This window comes from Salarias fasciatus, assembly GCF_902148845.1.
Source record: "Salarias fasciatus chromosome 7 unlocalized genomic scaffold, fSalaFa1.1 super_scaffold_4, whole genome shotgun sequence".
Lineage (NCBI taxonomy): Eukaryota > Metazoa > Chordata > Actinopteri > Blenniiformes > Blenniidae > Salarias > Salarias fasciatus.
Window position 1 is genome coordinate 25,325,920 of NW_021941229.1, and position 19,191 is coordinate 25,345,110.

Sequence of the window (19,191 nt, forward strand, 5' to 3'; positions counted from 1 at the left end):
AAAGGTACAGTGTGTAATATTTAGGTAATACCAGTACTGCACACTAGGTGGCAGCAGAGATTCACTTGTTTGTTTTAACTGCTTCCTGTTGCTTCAGTCAGAATTTGCTGCTCCTTCTTCTTGGACTGAGAGCGAGTGGATAGAGTTCCAGAGACTCACTGCACCACCTTGAGGCACAGAGCGGTATTACAGGTCAGAGCGGGCTGCTCAGCTAATGCTAATGCTAACAATATGATAATACAGCTATGTAGCAATTAAGAGAGCGTCCGGATCTAAATAGATCGTTAAAATTAGATCTTTTTCCAAACAAGAACTTACTTTGCAAGCTTGCTGACGGTCAACAACTGAAAAAACAAAACAAAAACCCAACACTCTACATCCCACTGCTCCTATCGCCGGGGCATCGTCACGCTGCAGCATCGTTATGTTTGTGTATCGATGGACGCCAGCGCCGGGGTCGCCTTCCATTCGGCGGTTCGCGTTAAAGTTGACCTTCCTCTGAGTGATTCTGGTGTTCAGGTGGAAGATCAGCGGCGAGGCAAAGTCTTTGCTCCCTGGCTTTAAATCTACAGTCCTCAGCCCCGTTCACACAGCCATGTCCTCGAGTGAAAAAGGAACATTTTCAGTATGTTTTCGGAGTCTGTTTGTGAGGCAGCGGTGCAGGGAAAACAGTTCCCAGGGTGCAACTTTACGAAAACTGCTCGGTAGACGGACAGCGAGAACAATGTTTTCCTCCAGAGTGTCATGAATCCCAGTCCAGGTTCTCCTGGACCTGTGTGTGTGTGTGTGTGTGTGTGTGTGTGTGTGTGTGTGTGTGTGTGTGTGTGTGCGTGTGTGTGTGTGTTATCATTGCGAAAACAGTACATTTTCACTTGAAAAGTCTCGTAGACAGGGCTTTAAATCATATATTCTTGGGTAGTGAAGTGAGGCGGGTTCGCAGAGCTCTGATGTTGTGAGCGGTCAGAGAGAGAGACCATACGAGAACACTGACCCACACACACACACACACACACACACACACACCCAGAATGCTGAAGCGGTCCGACCTTCAGGAGGCTAACAGTCCGTCTCACCTCGTCGTCCTTGTACCAGGACAGAGACTCGGCCGTGAGGACGAACCAGTACTCCTTGGCTCCTCCCTTCATGATGCCGATGTTGTTGATGGTCAGCCAGCCCTTCCTGATCACCTGGGGAGCGCACAGACACGCACGCACGTGAGGCCAAGTCCTTCCAGCTCTCACTCTTCACACAGTCAACGAGACATTTCCATTAAAGCTGCCTGCGGGACTCAACCCGAGCCGGCGGAGCGGGACTGACTGGACTGACTCTAGTGGAGGTGCTACAGGACTGGACACACTCTGGAGGCCTCTCACGCCTGACTCCGGCCGTCTCACACACACTACAGACACACAGAGTAGGAGGTGTGCGAGTGATTTACCTTGAACCGATCGTTAACTCCTCTCTCCGGCTGAATGAGAATGTGGAGAGAACATTACAAAGCTGCTCCGGCAGCTCGCGGCATTTCAGCAGAGGCCAAGTGCAACAAAGCTGCTGGGGGGCATGACAGCTGGCTGCTGGGACGGCAGCGAGGGGACAGCAAGCGGCGGGGCGGGGGGGGGGGAGTCAAGACGCTACCATGAGGATGTCAAACGCTCGGAACCAAACCATGCAGTGAAACGAGGCGGGTTTACTGCATCTTCCTGAACTCAGCTGCCTGATGAAAAACCTGAACGAAGCTCCGCCCTCCTGGGATGGACGGAGAGACTGTAAGATCAGTGTTCGACTCCTTCTTTTGTTTCTCTCCCCAACAGACTATCCAACTTTTACAACAAACACTTGAAGATCGACCGAGCAGCGTTTGTTTATGTCAGTGGAGTTCCTCAAGGCTCTGTGTTGGGACCCAGTTCTCATTACACAGGATTGTTACAGGAAATCTCTGTTTATGAGTGAAACGAGGTGATGCCAGCCCAACTGATTAATGCCTCAAACGCCTCAAAAGAATTTAAAGAATAAACGGCCTCTTGAAATTTTAATAGTCTTTTTTTTTAAGGTAGTGTACATTAGAAATGTGGAGTTTTTTTTCTTTTTAATAAAAACTAAAGTCTGTTGCAAAGGATTCAAAATATTTGGTGTGGTTAATTAAATTAAATGAATGAAACTGTTGAGGCAAAGATGAATACATTTGGCAGATTTTATTCATTGTCTTCCTCAGCAAACCTAATTATCTTGTCTGTATACATACATAAATAGATTACAAAGGCTGCACTTGTATTTCTTCAAAGTATTCTGATGCATTTATTTTCTCAAAAAAAATTGCATTACTATAAACAAGCTATATTTTGTGTATCCTTTTCAAGTTTGTAATTTAAGTTCTACGAAAGTACTACTAAAGCTAGCTTATTTGTTTGAATTAATTATATTAGATTTTTTCCTAACATCTGACAGTGTAGACGTAAATAAAAAATACTCAGATCATTACTTTAGATTTTACTCAGATGTGTACGAAAAAGTACTTAACTACTGTAAAAATCTGAATTTGAAATCACATTTGAATATCTTGATTTGTAAGAAAATCCCTGCTTTATGAAGTATTTAAAGTATATCAGATAAAGGAAAATAATGTGAGGTTTAAAGGGAATTCTTGGGAATCCTCTGAGTGTTTTTCTGTCGCGTTTTGAGGAGGCTTCCAGTCAGGAGCAGCTGAGTGAGAACAGGAGCTGTGGGGTCTTAATGGGCCGGTGACATCCACGTGTAAACAGGAAGAGAACACCGCTTTGTTTACCGTCTCCCCTCTGACCTTCGACCCTAAGCTGGGTGGTTGTTATGACGACGGTGGAGGTGCCATGTGTCTGCCACGCTGCGGGTTTTTCATCCTTTCGGTGTCAGAGGAAAAAACTACAAGACTGATTTCTGGCAGGAAATGCAGGGTGAAGCCTCGAGTCTGGACTGTGTGATTCTCCGAAAACGCACAATAACTGATTCTTTTGTCTGTTTTTCGATGCCAATTCACAGAAAAAATAGTAATATGATGGTTCAATGAACAGAAATAAGCTAGTTTTAATCAAAATTCATCAGATATTTTGTTCATGATTTTTCAGCTCATTAAAAGTGAATCACGGTGTTCCACAGGGTTCTGTGTTTGGACCCATATATTTCACGTTATACACACTTTCTGTAGGAAATTCTTCAGGGAAGCCCTGCATTAGCATTCATTGCTATGCAGATGACACACATATCTATTTCTTTATGAAACCAGATTTTAAAAAAATCAATAAATAACATTTTGAATATAAAATGATTTAATATGGTTTCATAAATTCATTGATTGTACATGAGAAATTGAAAAAAAAAAATCAATAATAGAATAATCTTTTTCTGTGAATCTGTGGTTTCAGGTCCAGGCTCCGCAGACGGAGTCTCCAGATATCTGAAGGCGTCCCAGGGGCACGAGAAGAGTTTTGATTTTTATTGTTTCTGGCTTCCCGACAGCTGTTAACAATAATATCTTGCAATGTGAAGAACATTAGGAGGATTGGCATTCACCCAGAAGCGCGGTTCCAGCTCCTCTTACGCTCTAAAAAGCCCTCGGCACAGAAACATTTCTTCAGTTCCATCAGTTTCCTCTTCTGGTTTCAGCTTCTCTTTCTACTCAACATGTGACTTTCTCCTTATGGAGTTCAATCGTCTGCTGGAGGGGGGGGGGGGGGGGGGGTTGGGGGGGGCAACTATTTCCTGCAACTGTTTCCTGCCAAGGCCCAGCGAGCCTGAAGTCTCCACACTGAGACTTTACACAGGAGTGAAAGGTTCTGGAGAGCATTAAATAAGAACGCTGAGGGCCCAACTGTGCAGAATATCAGCTTACAGCACATTTAGCTTCCTAACACTGTGTGAGTGAGTGTGTGTGTGAGTGTGTGTGTGTGTTTATGTGTCTGCAGGAAGAACATGGCTGAAAAAGACAGGAAAGGGAGGAAGCCAAGCATCGTCCACAACAGCCACCTGCCCGTCTACTAGCAGCTCCGCTACAGTTTATCACACACTCATAAAACCGCCGTGGACAGGAGAGCATAGAGGAGACACGCACACACACACACACACACACACACACACACACACACACACACACACATACACACACACACACACACACACAGGGAGAGTGTGCGCACCGACACAACGCAGTCTGATACAAGCCTACCTGCAGACATGCAGAGGATCTCACACACACACACACACACACACACACACACACACACACACTACTCACCATGATTTCATCCTACAGCAGAAAAGCCACAGACGGAGGAAGAGAAGAGCAGAGAGAAGAAAAAAGAAAAAGAAAGAAGCACTCAGAAGAAGCTTCAAACACAGGAGCAACAGGCTGAGAAGAGTAAAACTCCAGAGGTGGAGGTGAAGTGAACATCAGGCAACAGCTGCTTCCAGCTGGAGCAGGAAGTGAAACGGAGGGATTCTGTCTGTCTCCATTCAGCTCGAAGGAAAGCAGGAGTCTCACTTTGGGATCCAGATGGAGGCTGGAGGCCGTCACGATCCTCTGCTTTCTACATCCATCTGACGTCTCTGTGTTCGGCTGTTTGTCCGATTATTCTCATTACTCTCATTTTTTTTAAAAAAAGGAAAAGCTTTAAACTACATGTGCATTCCTCTCCTCTTTTTTTTTTTCCTGTCATCACTCTGACTTATCAATTCATTTCACGATCACACAGCTGCTGTGCATTAGCGTGTAGCGTCCGGCGGAGCGGTGGTGTACGGGGGTATGGACGGTTGCCCGGGTAACGGCAGACTGTACGGCTGTGCAGAGCGGCGCGCTGAGTGCTAACGGAGGACGGCGTGTTTCTGACGTGTCTCTGGTTACCTGGTTACCAGCCGCCTTCTTCTTGTTCATCTGGTTGATCCTCTGCTGAGCGCTGCACAATCACAGCAGGACACGTCAGGTTGTCGTTACAGCCGTAAAACCACCGAACACTGCAGATCTGAACCGGTTTTTCAAAAGAAGACACTCACTTTGCAAATCCGATGAAATCCTCGTGGTTGGTGTTCATGTAGGACAGTTCGATGTCTATCAACAGCAGCACCTGAGCAGAGGAATCAAGGCTCTGAAAACTAATCTGATTACCACTGGACTCATGTAAACACCTGAATCTGGTTAGATTAGTTTAACCCTGTTATGAACCGTCATCCAGGTAAACCTCTGAACCTCATTTTCTCTCTGCTGAAGACATGACGATGATGATCTATACTTTTATATCTTCTATATTATCAGCAACTCAAAGATTTCTCCAAAGCGATTTTAAAGTTATACGAACTTAAAAGTTTTAACATCATTTAAAAATGCTCGTGTAATTTTTTTTTTCTTTTTTTTTTTTTTTAGAGTATTGTAACTTTTTGACTTCATTTGAAATAACTGAATTCATTTAGGTGTTTTCAACTGAAGCAATTCAATTAAATTTTACCAACATTTTCTTTTTCAGTGTGGGAGCAAAGCTTACTTGAACTGTAAACCAATTAAGTACTTTGAAATTAAATGTATGTGTAACTCAGTAACTTCATTTATTTAGCCCTTAATAATTTAACCAACTCCGTTAAGTTGGTCCAACTACTCAAAAAAACAGAAGCACTGAAGAAGTTCCAAGCAAATGTGTTGACATACCGAAAAGCAAAAAGTGAAAAAAGTGTTGCATTTTGAGGATCTGATGAGGATCCAGCCGTTGCTGGGAGCGAACATACAGATACAAATGTCCATATATTTCTATTTTTAATGCTGATAGCATATTGTTCACTGTTAAACACTCTAAACATCTCGGTGTAAACAGGTTTTCTCTCTAAACGTGGAGTAAACGGGTTTTCTCTGTGTTACCTGGTCCTTGGTGCGATTTTCTCTGTCTCTAATGTGCTGAGTGACGATTCTCTCCATCTCCTCTCTCAGCATGGGATACTGAGCCAGCTGTGAGCACAGAAAACAGTCGGTGGGTCGTAAAAAGAAGCACACACACACACACACACACACACACACACACTGGTCTGACTGAACCACGGCACACAGTTCCATCAATACGGTAAAACACGGCGTGCTGAGGAGGGCTGGTCCCAGACGCCGCTCTGCTCTCTGCTCACGTTAAACCGGCTCAAACGTGAGAAACGCTGCCGGTGTTTGAGAAACGCAGGAGACGAGAGCGGAGTCTGAGATTCTACCACAAACACAGGATCAACAATGTTCTTGGCAGAGAGGGTTTCTCTTCCCAGCACACTGTGGGGCTTTTTCCATGAGCTCATTGCAAACCCACCAACACACACACACACACACTAACACACACACACACCCACACACACACACACACACACACACACACACACACACTAACACACATGTCGGTGGGCCTCCAATGTCACACAAACACATTTGGTGAAGTGTGAGGAAAGAAGACAAATCTCAACCGAAAATCGCAGCTTTTTTTTTTTTTTTTCGTACAAGTTACAATGCGTCTTCCGCCGGTCGGCGTGTGTGTGGGCGGCAGGCGGCGGGCGGCGAGCGGCGAGCAGCGAGCGCAGCATCAATAGGCCTCTTTATGGCTGATTTCCACACCCATGAAGATGAGATCTTCGAAAGAAAAGGATTCAAACTCACAGATGGACACTTTCTCCTTCAGACTCAGAGAATCTTTCTCAAAAAACACTTTTACACACTAATTTCTTAAAATGTTTATTTAATTAAACCTTGTTTTCCCAGAACCTCCAGATTTTTGTGTATTTTTAAGCTTTACTCTGGTCAGTAAACTGCTTGGCTCTGCAGTCCAGACGTTCAGGACAGTCGACTCCGTGTTGGACGGAGGCCTTGAAGGACCAAACCTGGACTCCGACTGACTCACACACACTCCTATCTGAAGAGCCTCACACGGGTTCTATTTTGTTTGTTTCTGGAGATTTTTCCATCTCACACACACACACACACACACACACACACACACACACACACACACACACACACACACACACACACACAGGCCGGGTGACGTCGGATTGTGTAAATAAAGCCGATTCTTTCCCATTAACGAATGGAAACTGTGAAAAAAACCACGAAAATCCAAACAGGAGTATCGATCGGCCGGAGGCGGAGGCTGCATTGTAACTTGGAAGGGAAATGGCGTCATGGCGGCAGGCAGAGGCGCTCGGGTTGATTCACACATGCAGAGATGCGGAGGGGGGGGGGGGGGGGGGGGGGGGGGGGGGGGGGGGGGGGGGGGGGGGTGTGGAGACGCCAAACTGACCTCTTTGTGGATTTTAACAGAACTTTCAACAGGTGCGTCTCAAAAAAGGTGGAAAAGTTCACAAAACTTACAGCTGTTTCACATTTTCTGCACGTGGAACGAAGAAAATCCTCAGTTTATGAGCCATAAAATCAAAAATGATCACAAACAAGACACTGCATGGTGGAGCAGTGGTTCGCACGAACCCAACACACAATGAGGGGAGACCCGGTTCGAGTCTAAGCTGAAACATTTCCGTTCAAGACCGAAATTAACGTCAATAAAATCTCCTGGAGGCACGGATGAATGATTAGAGTCAAAATACCTTTATGTCCACATTTTGTCAGACGCACCTGCAGCGACACCATCATAACTCTTTTTTCTTTTTCTTCAGAGAAAACAAACTTGACTCTCTGATCGTGAACTCAAAGCTGAAATCCAAAAGGAGGTCAGAGTCGTGGGATCCGAAGCTTCAGAGGATGACGGGATGGAAAGAGAAATAAAAAGAGGAAACGAAGAGACGCTCAGAGCGCACGGGCTCGCCACTGAGTGGAACTGCACAGATGTTGAATCACACTGACAGGAGGAGCGTCTTCCAATCGATCGGTGAGTCTGAGGAATCGGTGTTGGTTAGCAGAGAGTGTGATCCAACATGCGGTCTGCTGGACTCCGTTAAAATGCAGGTTACATGGCCGCTCCCGGCTGAGGACGCCGCCGTCAGTCAATTTACAGTAGATTTGAATTTTCTCAGTTTTCTTCAGTAGTTTTTACCTTTTGACTACACTTCTGTATGGTGAAGGTGAGCTCACTCACTACCATGTCTATACACTTCAGACTGGGCCCCTTCAGCTTTTGGATCAGCTTTTTCACTATGGCCTCAAAGGCCAGGTCCGGGGTGAAAAGCCCCGTCCTGTAGGGGGCAGCAGAGGGCGCGAGAGAGAGAGAGAGAGAGAGAGAGAGAGAGAGAGAGAGAGAGAGAGGTCACAGAGAGAGGAGGAAGAGAAGAAACAGATGCTGAGAGATAAGAGGAGGTGTGTCGGGGCGGGAGGAGGAGGAGGACAAAAACAGCACAGGAGGAAGAAAATGCCAGTGAGACACTTGGTTTCATCCCATCAGCGCTGGAGCCTCTCTCTGTGGACACGAAGAGAGAGCTCCCAGCACGCACCACTCCAACAGACCCCAGCTGTGCACCTCCACCAGGGACTCCGGGCGCCACTACAAACGGACGTGACAGCGTCGGAAAGACAGACTGCAGTCGTAATAGAAACTCAGAGGAAAACCTGAAGTGTGAGAATTCAGCACAACAAAAAACAACAGAAAACAGTCACAACATGAAAACTACAGCCCCCCCCCCCCCCCCCCCCCCCCCCCCCCCGCAAGACTGTTGGCTCCCTGGTCGGACTGTTGCCCCCCCCAGCCGAAGGGTGCACAGCTGCGATCTCACATACAACAACGTCTGAACGCTGAGCATCATCCAACATGGCTGCCAGGTGTTTTTATTTTACAGACACACGGTTCATCTTAAAGGTGCAGCATGCAGAGTCCGGGTCGTACCACTGTGGTGCTTTAGGGGGCAGCAGTGAGTCGCTGCAGCCTGAACAGCAGACAGTGTAGGGACATTTTACAGTTTAAAATGAAATACTGCTGCACCTTTAACAAGAGTTTCCAGTCAAAAAATAAAGATTTTTCAAGGTCTGAGATCAAATCTGAGGTTTAAGAGATAATTTGAGGTGAAGAATCAAACTGGAATCGACTCAGTTTTACTGAACACAGGCGGCCATGTTGAGAAGAGCGCCCAGGATGTCTTCAGCACAACGATTCCACCACCACAGGTCCGCCCGGCCGAAAACCCTTCTGAGGCACAGCAGAGGTCAGGCAGGCAGGCAGCTACAGGCCGCAGCCCGCCCTGAGAGCCGGGGGGGTTACGGCGAGGGGGGGGCGGGGCGGGGCGTAGTGGATGAGGGTCGGAAGCAACATGGAAAACACTGCTGGGTCTTTACCTTCTTGGTACACTGCCTAACCGTATTGACTAGCTCAGAAATGACCATGTCCACACATTTGGTGCACGGCTCTTTAATCTTCCCAATCTGCCTTTTCACAATGGTCTCAAAGGCCATGTCCGGGGTGAAGAGGCCGGTTCTGCCCGACACCGCGCCCACCAGTTCAAACACACACACAGAACACACACACAAAAAAAAAAAAACAAGAAGAGGAGGTGGAGAGAAACAAAAGAAGGGTGGGTGGAGAGAAGAGTGTTAATTGTGTTTGATTTAACGTTTTCTGAGCAAACACACGAAATCGACGAGGAGAGAGAAGAGGAATGGAGTTTTGAAAATTAAAAAAAAAGCACCTAATGTACGTGATTACAGGTGAAGTTACTATTCATTCACTCATTTTCCCTCCACTACTGTGATTATTGGAGACCGGTTGGTTCAACCTGTGGCTCTGGGGCCACATGTGGCTCTTCAGTCCCTCTGTAATGGCTCCACCAAGCTTTCACAACATGAAACGTGAATGAACGTTTAAGTTCTTTTACTGTAGTGACACAACACAGTGCCATTCAAAGTGATTCAGGACTCAGTTCAAAAGGGATTCAAAAAAAGGTACAAGTAAAATTTGGAAAAATAGCTAAAACCACAAGAAATGGGGGGAAAGAAGATAGAACGGTTAAAAAAGCTGCAATATCTACAATTTCTAAAAGAGAAAAACTAAACATGGTTGGAAAAAACCATGAAAAACTGCTTAAAAAGAGGCAAAAAATAGAACAGCTGAAATTAAAAAAATTGTCAACAATAAAGCTCGAAAAGAGGAGCGAAACTGTTAAAATCAAATACAAAAATAGGTTAAATGTGTTAAAATTTTCAATATTCTGAACTGTAGATAAAACTTTTTGAATACGTCATAAGATCTAGTTATGGTTTGTTCATCAAAACAATATATGAAACTAAAAGTAAAAGTTAAATGTGCTTTTTGGCTCCAGAACGGCCTGACTTGGTGGAAAAATGGCTCTTTTGGTCAGGAAGGCTGCAGAGCCCCGGTCTCGATGGTCACTAACGCTAAACTCTGAACTTCAGACAGACCCTCGGCTCAGGGTTCAGGATGGAGGTGATGGATTCCACCAAGCAGACGGACGACGGACGAACGGACCAGGAAATGAGTGCACGGATCAGAAGGCCACACCCGGGGGAGGGGGGATGACGGGGGGGGGTTACGTGCCTGATGCCGTGGATGTTCTTGATGGCGTAGCTGATTTCCTTGCGCAGTTCTTTCTCATCGAACTCCATCTGCAAAACAAACAGGATCGATTAAAACTCATCCACAAGTGATTAAATAATATCCCGAATAAGCCCCATCTTCCCAGAATTCCTCGTCCCGATTCTATTCCCTCTTTCTTTATTTACTGCAGCGTTCCTCTAGCCCTCCTCAGGTTCAGTCGCTCCGGTAAAGCGTGAGCCGTAAACAGCAGGAACCATGGAGACGGCTCGGTTCTAATGCGTCTGGCAGACGCTGAGCGACCTGCTCCGTCCTCTCAGGGGGGGAACCAGCGGGGCATTCTTGGTCCGGTCACGGACAGAAAGTTTTATGTGCTCGGAGGGAGGACGAGGGGGGACAGAGGAAGGATGGCAGGCAGGAGGAGGAGGACGGGGAGAGATGAAGACGGATGAGGGGAGTAGAGAGGAAGAGGCCACCGGGGAGAGGCGCGACAAAGAAGCTTTAAAGGAGCAAAATGTTCTTTAAAGAGGACTTGCAATTCAAATTTCCACCACAAGGTGGTGTATTGCAGCAAGAAGAAGCATGAACACAACGCAGCTGTGATGAGCAGGTCTGCAGGAGAGACGACTCAACATTGCCACCCAGTGGCCAACAGTGGCATGGCTTCAACTCCACATAGAGCTGCTTCTATTTCAACGAATATCAAACAGACGAATATGACTGAAAACAGTGTTGAAGTAATCTCTGAAATGCTGGTAGTTTAACATTGTCCCAGTCTGTTTAGCCTTGCAGTTCACATTTCCACCACAGGGTGGTGCATTGAGTCACTTAAAGGAGCAGCAACAGAGACGTAAGTCCAATTCTTTAAGAGAGAAGCTCCACCCCTCACTTCAGTATTCAGTCATTTTGAACAAACAGAACGAGTTCGGAAAGAAGAATCTGAACGAAAGTTAACGACCGTTCGATATCTGGCGGAGACGCACCTTGACCAGCTCGAAGGGGAAGCGTTCGTGGAAGATGCGATTGATCCGAGCTCCGCCCGACAGCTCGGCGGTGTCGATCTGATCCCCGGAGCCCTCGATGCACTTATCGAAATCCACGGAGAACTGCTGCACCATCCTGGAAGGAGGCAGAGGCGGAGGGGGGAGGGGCATCAGCAAGTCCCGGGGTTTATCTGCTCAACGCCATACACACCGCCGCGGTTCCTCGCTGCTTACTGGAGCAGAGCCTTGGTTTTGCGGGACGGGTCGTCGGGCCTGAAGTTCTTGTACTCCTCCACCTCCTTCTCGATGGACAGCAGCTGGCTCTGCAGCTTGGCCCGCAGGCCCGGCAGCGTGTCGCGGATGTGGTTGGTCAGTTGCTGCGCGAAATTCAGAAATAAGGCGGAGTCAGATCCAGGTGGACACGAAGAGGCGAGAAAGTCAGAGTGGAAACAGACGGCGGCGCGCAAGACCCGAATTCATTTAATTTCTATCATCATATCTTCAAATCTACATGTAATGAAAACAAATTAAAATGAACAAAACAATAAAAACAATCACCAGTTGTCGGTGCTGATTGTTTCTGTAACGAAGCTGTTTTCATAAAGTTGCGTTTTCAGTTCTCAGTTCTGACCCCCTTCACACTGCGGGGGTCAGAACCGGACTCACACACCTGGTTGAGTGTTTTCTGGAGGTAGGGCGTGCCCATGCGGTCGGCCAGGTGTCGGTACGCCGGGTGGGAGAGGAAGAACTTCCTCTCCGCCGCCATGGCGGCGTTGATGTCCTTCTTCCCATCGATGTCCTTCTGGCTCCGGTTCACCACGCCGATGTAACCTGGACACAAACAAGGCCGACGTCACGTCAGCTGAGGGGAAATCAGCAGAGGCTCAATGGAACAACTTGGAGATGAGTCTGTTTTCGTTCAAAAATAAAAATCTGGTTGTATTTTTGTTTTTACATAAAGCACTGACTTGGCGCTTGTTGATGGGTGAGATGTTTTCTGATTGTTTTCTGCTTGAGTCTATCCTCTGCGTCTCTCATAGTGGAATCTTAGCATCAGTTAGCATCGCCTTTTATTTACGTCATCACATATAAATCTCTGTTTTCAGAGGAATAAATTCCCTGGATGGGACAAACGGGAGTCTGCGGGTGTCGTATAAACTCCACTGAAATAAACTTCAGAATCAGAGAGGAAAGTTATTTTTCTATCCAAACCAGAAGCAATATTTCCAACAGCACTGATGAACACGGATCGTCAAAAAGATCATTTCTGGAAAAAACAAGCAGCTTCAGTGACTTATCAGAAACTTCATGTCGGTATATTTCACTGCTGATATAGAATCACCTCCACGTCTGCTGCTGTTGTTAATCTTTAATAATCCCCAGAAAACTGACATCAACTACTCCATGCAACCTTCTGAAAACGCTCTGTCGCCATGGAAACGGGGGAAAACAACGTTTCTGAAACCTCAGTCGAGGATCAAGGTGGAGGTTTGATGCTGGTTTTGGTACAACTCTCATTGCTTTGGTGTGAAATGAGGTTAAACTGGACAGAATGAAGAAATCCTGCAGCTCTGAAGACAAACTAAATGAAAACCACATTTCCAAAGACTTCACAGAGAAGAGAAGGAAGAAGAGCGTTCAGGAGACAGAATGAGACGGCAAATTGCAGGAGAAGTGAATTTAAACGTATTGCGAAAGAAAACAGAGGCAAACTCCCATCTCAGCTCCGGCTGAGCCTCCTCGGGCAGACAGGGAGAGCAAGAGAGACGAAGAAGAATCAGAAGAAGGAAAAACACGCAGAAAAAAACAAAGGATATGGAAAATATTCACAAGCGCATGCCTGGGTTTTCACCAAGCGCAAATGGAAAAGAAAAGCGCCGCATCAGCACATAGCAATAAAGGGCAGCCCGCAACATCGCTCTGCTGCTCCTCAGTGCGGCCCGATCGCCCCCCCAGACCTGTTTTCTTCTCTTTTCTCTCTGGAGGCCCGCAGAGCCCGGAGCACGTCTGCCTCGCCGCCACAGGAGGGCGGCAGAGAGGCGGCCAGTGTGAGGCTCACCTCTCCGGAGAGGCAGCAGCTTGTTCTCCAGGATGTCTTTGGCGTCGGTGCCTTCGTCCATCAGGTCCAGCTTGGTGATCACACCGATGGTCCTCATCCCTGCACGCACACACACACACACACACACACACACACACACACAGTGAGAAAAAAAGACTCCATTGACTCATATTTCATTAAATTTAATGTATCATTACATAAATTCAGTCTATTTGTAACAAAACCGGAGCGGAGAGCGTATTTCTTAATATGGCTGACTGTGGGTATAGGGAGTCAAACATAAGGCCCGTGGGCCAAAACTGGGCTGCGAGAGGCTCCAATCTGGCCAAACCACCAAGAAAATTGTAAACATTTCAAACAAACCTTTTATAAATGAAAAACTAATTTCTTAAAGGAGCCGTATCCTGGTCTTCCAACCCTGCTAAAGGCCGCTTCGGGCATTTCTAGGCTATTTTAGCATCCAGGGCACCATGGAGTACGTTTGTTTTATGACATATTTGTGTTCTCAACACAGAAGTCCAAACAACTCAACTTCACGTTGACTGAACATGGCCATGACGAGCACATGGAGATGGAGGAGGGACCACAGATAGTAAATACAGTGGATAAAGCTTTCGACCTCCGTGGACCGGTGGTAAGCCAGTCGTTTGAGGGGAGTCAGAGTTGCACTGAATATTCATAATTCAAATAAACATGAATGAAGAGAAATGGAGACTTAAATGAAGTTTTCTGAGGTTCTGAGACACTAACAAGGTTAAAAGCTCATTATAATCTATTTTTCATGATCGGGCTCCTTTAAGAGTTGAAGACACGACACATGATTCTCTTTACACGAGCAAAATAAATATTTCGGATCCAAAAGACCTGCATAAAACTAAATCAATACTATAAACACTTTCAATATAAAACAGAAAACACACACTCACAGGGATAACTCGCGAACCCCACTCAGAAGTCAAAGAAAACCAAACCCCAAACAGAGTAGTAAAGTTCAATTGAAACATTTTTCTTGAGTCTTTTGTGTTTGTCTGTCGTCATGGTGTGTATGTGTGTGTGTGTATATCCGTTCACACCACACACACTCACCCTGCGGGTCGACCTCTTTGGCAATCTTCAGCGCGTCGGAGTTGGCCAGATCGGAGTTGGCGGGCGACACAGCCAGCATCAGGCAGTTGTCCTTGGTCACGAACTGCATGAGCATCTCCCGGATCTGGAACTCGATGTCGGCCGGCTGGTCGCCCACCGGCACCTTGGTCATCCCCGGCAGGTCCACCAGGGTCAGGTTCAGCACTGCGGGGGGCAGACGGAGAGGGAGGGAGGGGCTTCCTGAGATTCAACCCCTCCAGAGGAAACGCTGCTGCTGCAAAATTCATCACCGCCGCGGGCAGAACCCGGGAGAAGCAGCCAGATAAGATCAAAATGCACTTATTCTTATAAAAGTATTACCAAAGAAAGATGTAACTATTTGACTGGGCGGATATTCTGCTCCCTGATCTCCGGATGCCGGGTGTTTCAGTGCGTCTCACCGTGGGGGGAGTACACCCTCAGGTTGATGGGAACCGGCGAGATGCCTTTATTGGCTCCGGTGACGCGGTCCGTCTCCGCCTCGATCTCCTGCCGCACCTCGTCAAAGTCGGTGAACTTCTTGCCCTTACAGTGCAGGAACTCGGCGTACTCTGGAGGAGAGGGAGCACCGGAGGGGGGGGGGGGCAGGTCAGGAGATCCATGGAAATAAAAACATAAAATGGACCATTTGTAACGCGTTTCTTTCATGTTCTTTTTGCATAATTGGCAATAAAAATTACTGGAAGAAAAATCAAACAAAAGCATTTTTCATGAGCTCTACAGCGACAGACACAGACACGACACACACCCCTGCTGAAGCAGGAGGAAACACAAACATTAGTTTCATCCACTTCTGTTTTTTAATCATCATGAAAAAAAGTCACTAATAATGACCGTGCCGTGCGTGAACGTCTCCTGACTCTGGAGCCGTTGCTATGGCAACAGGATGTTGTGATGAACCTCCAGAGACAAACAGAGTGGAAAGATGTCCAGGGAGCCCCCACCTCCACCCCCACACCCCCCCACGAGGAGGAGGAGGAGGAGGAGGAGGAGGAGGAGGAGGAGGAGGAGGAGACTGTTCAGGGGGGTGGGGGGGAAATCAACCTGCAGTTCCCATCATGGCCACTAGAGGCTGGATTCCTGGGAACTTGGGATGGAGAAAAGGTGATGACCTCTCCTTCAGGTTTCCATGAAGAGGTCAAATGTCAAACCGCCGCCTCGCTAACTTCCCTCACACACATTTATCTCCACCCACTAGAATCTGTGTCGACGAGCAGAAACTCAGAATAAAGCGAGAGAATCTCTGAAACCAAACGTCTCTTACTGCCGGTGACTTTTGGAATCGATTAAATCCATCCTCACTTGTCCCGTCGTGTGTCCTGTCCTGTCCTGTCCTGTCCTGTCCTGTCCTGTCCTGTCCTGTCCCGTCCCGTCCCGTCCCGTCCCGTCCCGTCCCGTCCCGTCCCGTCCTGCCTGGTCTTTTCATGTCTTTTTCTGTTATTATATTATTATTGGAACTGTTTGCAGCAGTGATGCCGCTGTAGTGAAATGTGTGTGTTTTACCTGTGGGACAGTTCATCAGCTGCAGAACCAAAGGGCGGCGGGTCACGATGCCAGAGCCGCGGGGAAGGAAATCCCTGCGACACAAGAGGAGGAGGACGAGGAGAACAATCAGCGAATAAAACAGAAAGAAAGTAGAAACAAAACTGGAGACATTTTCTGAGAATACATGAAATCACTGCTCCTGTGCAAACATTTCCCTGAGTCAGGCGCCACACACACACACACACACACACACACACACACACACACACACACACACACACACACACACACACACACACCACTCCCATTTCCTCTCTGAAGTGTGTTTCCTGCTTGATTCCATCACCTTACCGAATGTCTCCATCTGCTGTATAAATGTGAGAAGATTCTTCTCGGTGCAGATTTAACCTTTTTAAAACCAACACCAGGTCAGAGCAGCCGGAGGAGCAACCAGAGAAACTCATGCAGTGCACCGGGGGAAACGTGCAAACTCCACACACACAGCCCGAGCTCGAACCGGGGACGTGGCAGGGCGAACCACTGCACGCCTGTGCAGTCCATCAGCGCTCAGATTACAGCAAGACGCTGAACGCAAAAACATTTTACAGCTGAGAACAAAGAGACTGTTCTGAATAGAAACGTTGACGCAGTGTGTGTGTGTGTGTGTGTGTGTGTGTGTGTGTGTGTGTGTGTGTGTGTGTGTGTGTGTTCCTCTCACCACAGCTGCGTTCTCGTTTCACAGCTTTCTGCAAACACAGTGAATCATCTGAGTTTTTTCAGCAGAAACTCGGAGAAAGAATCAGTCTTTGAGGAACCAAGTGTCAAAAAAATCACCAATAATCACCAATAATCACAACCAATCACACAGCTGTCATGGAGTTTTGCAGTATTTGAGGAAATGTCGTCCCAAATACGCACAATCTGTCAATTAAATGTTCTCTGCTACTCATCCACAACTTGAATGAATCTTCAGAATCTTTGTGTCTCCTTCTTTTCGTAAGCAATGGTTTTTATTATTATCATATCAGTTCATCTTATTGAGAAAATCCCTCCTTCCTTAAACATCTCTATGCGGAATAAATGAAAATAATCTATTTATATTATTATGTTTGAGTTGTCGTGTGTTTTTTGTAGCACTACAGAGTGCTTCTTAAAGTGTGCATGGAGTGTGTGTTCACGTGTGTTACAGTGCGGAGCGCTGCATGAATGAGCGCATGTGCACGTGCACGGATGACTGCATGTTTTCATGCTTTCTTGTGCACAACAAGCTCTTTTCTTCACGGCTGCTTATGCAACGCGGTGGGGGGAGGACTCGGTCCCGGCTCCGTCCGGATGGGCTGATGTGGAGAGACAGACCGGGAGCTGGAGGAGCTGCTGCCGCTGGAGGCGCTGCTGCTGCTGGAGCTGCTGCTGCCGCTGGAGGTGCTGCTGCTGCTGCTGGAGGCGCCGCCGCCGCTGGAGGCGCTGCTGCTGCTGGAGGCGCTGCTGCTGCTGGAGCTGCTGCCGCCACTGGAGGTGCTGCTGCCGCTGGAGGCGCTGCTGCCGCTGGAGGCGCTGCCGCCACTGCCGCCACTGGAGGTGCTGCTGCCGCCGCCGCTGGAGGTGCTGCTGCCGCTGGAGGCGCCGCCGCCGCTGGAGGCGCTGCTGCTGCTGGAGGTGCCGCCGCCGCTGGAGGAGCTGCCGCTGCAGCTTTAATCCACCAGCTTTATCCAGCGATAACAGGCTGCTGCCCATCCTCACTCACAGCGGCTCCGTTTGGCGTCGTGTTTCTTGTTTTCGGTCATTTATTGTTTGGCACCATTCAACATAAAAAAAAAAAGGGAAAATAGCGACTGCTTTGGAAAATGTTCCAAAATTTATACAGAAAATGACGACGATCTCAACATAAAGCCAATTCTAATGACAATTTCTGGTTCAAAATTCTGTGAAACGTCCAAAAAAAATGACAATAACCGCTGCATCTTACCACAGATTGACCAAAACAACATGACCTTTCAGGCTAACGCCCATTTGCTAGCTTTCTTGCCAAATTGGAGCCTCTTGCAGGCCACTTTTGGCCTGCGGGCCTTATGTTTGACACCCCCGGTTTAGAGCATTTTCCTGATCGGAACCACTGGAGTTGGCACAGAACGATTGACTTTCAGCAGTGAATGTGATAATCCCATCAAACTGCTGCGTTCTGCACATTCATCCCTCTTTCAATCCCTCCTCCGAACCGCAGAGTAACGCCAAGCTGGAGAAACTCCGCGTCAGCAAAACCCCCAACAGAGGCAAACCGGGACACAGAAAGAGGAGGTTTTCTTCCAGAGCAGGGGAGAGACACACTCCGGTCGACTGTCTGCTTTCTGCCGGCTCTGCCCGATAAGTGCTCCGCTCTGCAGCCACGCTACGAAAAGCACTCCGAGTCCTCACCGTGAACCGGACGCCTCATTGTTTAGTAACACCGAGAAAAGGATCCACTCCAGAGGAATGAAGGATCTGAAGAGACGACGAGACTCACTCTGTGTTCAAGAAGATTTAAAAAATAAGAGCCTGCACAACAGAAACTGTTATTTTATTCCAAACACTGTTACTGTTTAATCTGCTCTATAATCTGGATATCAAAGGGAGGAAGATGCTCTATAATCTGGATGTTATATAAATGTTGTATGATGTTGTAAAAATAATATCAGTAATCATAATAATGATAATGTTCCAGTGGTATAATTTTGATTACTTCCTTAATAATCCCTGCTGCTGTAGCTGTCCTGAGGACTGGCTGGGTGTTCTCAGTCTCACTCAGGTGAGTCAGTTTCTCGGTCTGACTCCATTTCCAACCCCCCCGACCCCCGACCCCCGACCCCCGACCCCCGACCCCCCCCATCCAGCCCCCAGTCGGACCCTGAGCCTCATCTAATCCGGCTCTAATGCGACGGCATTGGCGTCCCGGCGGCACCGGGCCGGTCTGCTTTTGGACAGGACTCAGTCACACACACACACACACACACACACACACACACACACACACACACACACACACACACACACACACACACACACACACACACACACACACACACACGCCCAT

General features: G+C 47.5%; 1 protein-coding gene across 7 annotated transcripts in view; it reads right to left on the minus strand.

The window, feature by feature from the left end:
- dnm1a (dynamin 1a) overlaps positions 1 to 19,191 on the minus strand; it is a 46,302-nt gene that overhangs the window by 20,413 nt on the left and 6,698 nt on the right. For 3 of the 7 annotated variants that reach the window (XM_030085283.1, XM_030085281.1, XM_030085286.1), the window contains exons 2-16: positions 16,143 to 16,216; positions 15,041 to 15,190; positions 14,601 to 14,804; positions 13,515 to 13,613; positions 12,126 to 12,286; positions 11,690 to 11,832; positions 11,456 to 11,591; positions 10,476 to 10,543; positions 9,260 to 9,398; positions 5,873 to 5,959; positions 5,020 to 5,090; positions 4,871 to 4,922; positions 4,265 to 4,276; positions 1,439 to 1,468; positions 1,074 to 1,187 (exon numbers count right to left, since the gene is read on the minus strand). In XM_030085283.1, the coding sequence (XP_029941143.1) occupies positions 1,074 to 1,187; positions 1,439 to 1,468; positions 4,265 to 4,276; positions 4,871 to 4,922; positions 5,020 to 5,090; positions 5,873 to 5,959; positions 9,260 to 9,398; positions 10,476 to 10,543; positions 11,456 to 11,591; positions 11,690 to 11,832; positions 12,126 to 12,286; positions 13,515 to 13,613; positions 14,601 to 14,804; positions 15,041 to 15,190; positions 16,143 to 16,216 (1,540 nt within the window). Of the gene's footprint in view, positions 1 to 1,073; positions 1,188 to 1,438; positions 1,469 to 4,264; positions 4,277 to 4,870; positions 4,923 to 5,019; positions 5,091 to 5,872; positions 5,960 to 8,030; positions 8,170 to 9,259; positions 9,399 to 10,475; positions 10,544 to 11,455; positions 11,592 to 11,689; positions 11,833 to 12,125; positions 12,287 to 13,514; positions 13,614 to 14,600; positions 14,805 to 15,040; positions 15,191 to 16,142; positions 16,217 to 19,191 lie in introns of all 7 variants that reach the window. The other 4 variants (XM_030085288.1, XM_030085284.1, XM_030085282.1 and 1 more) reach the window with 3 other exon arrangements.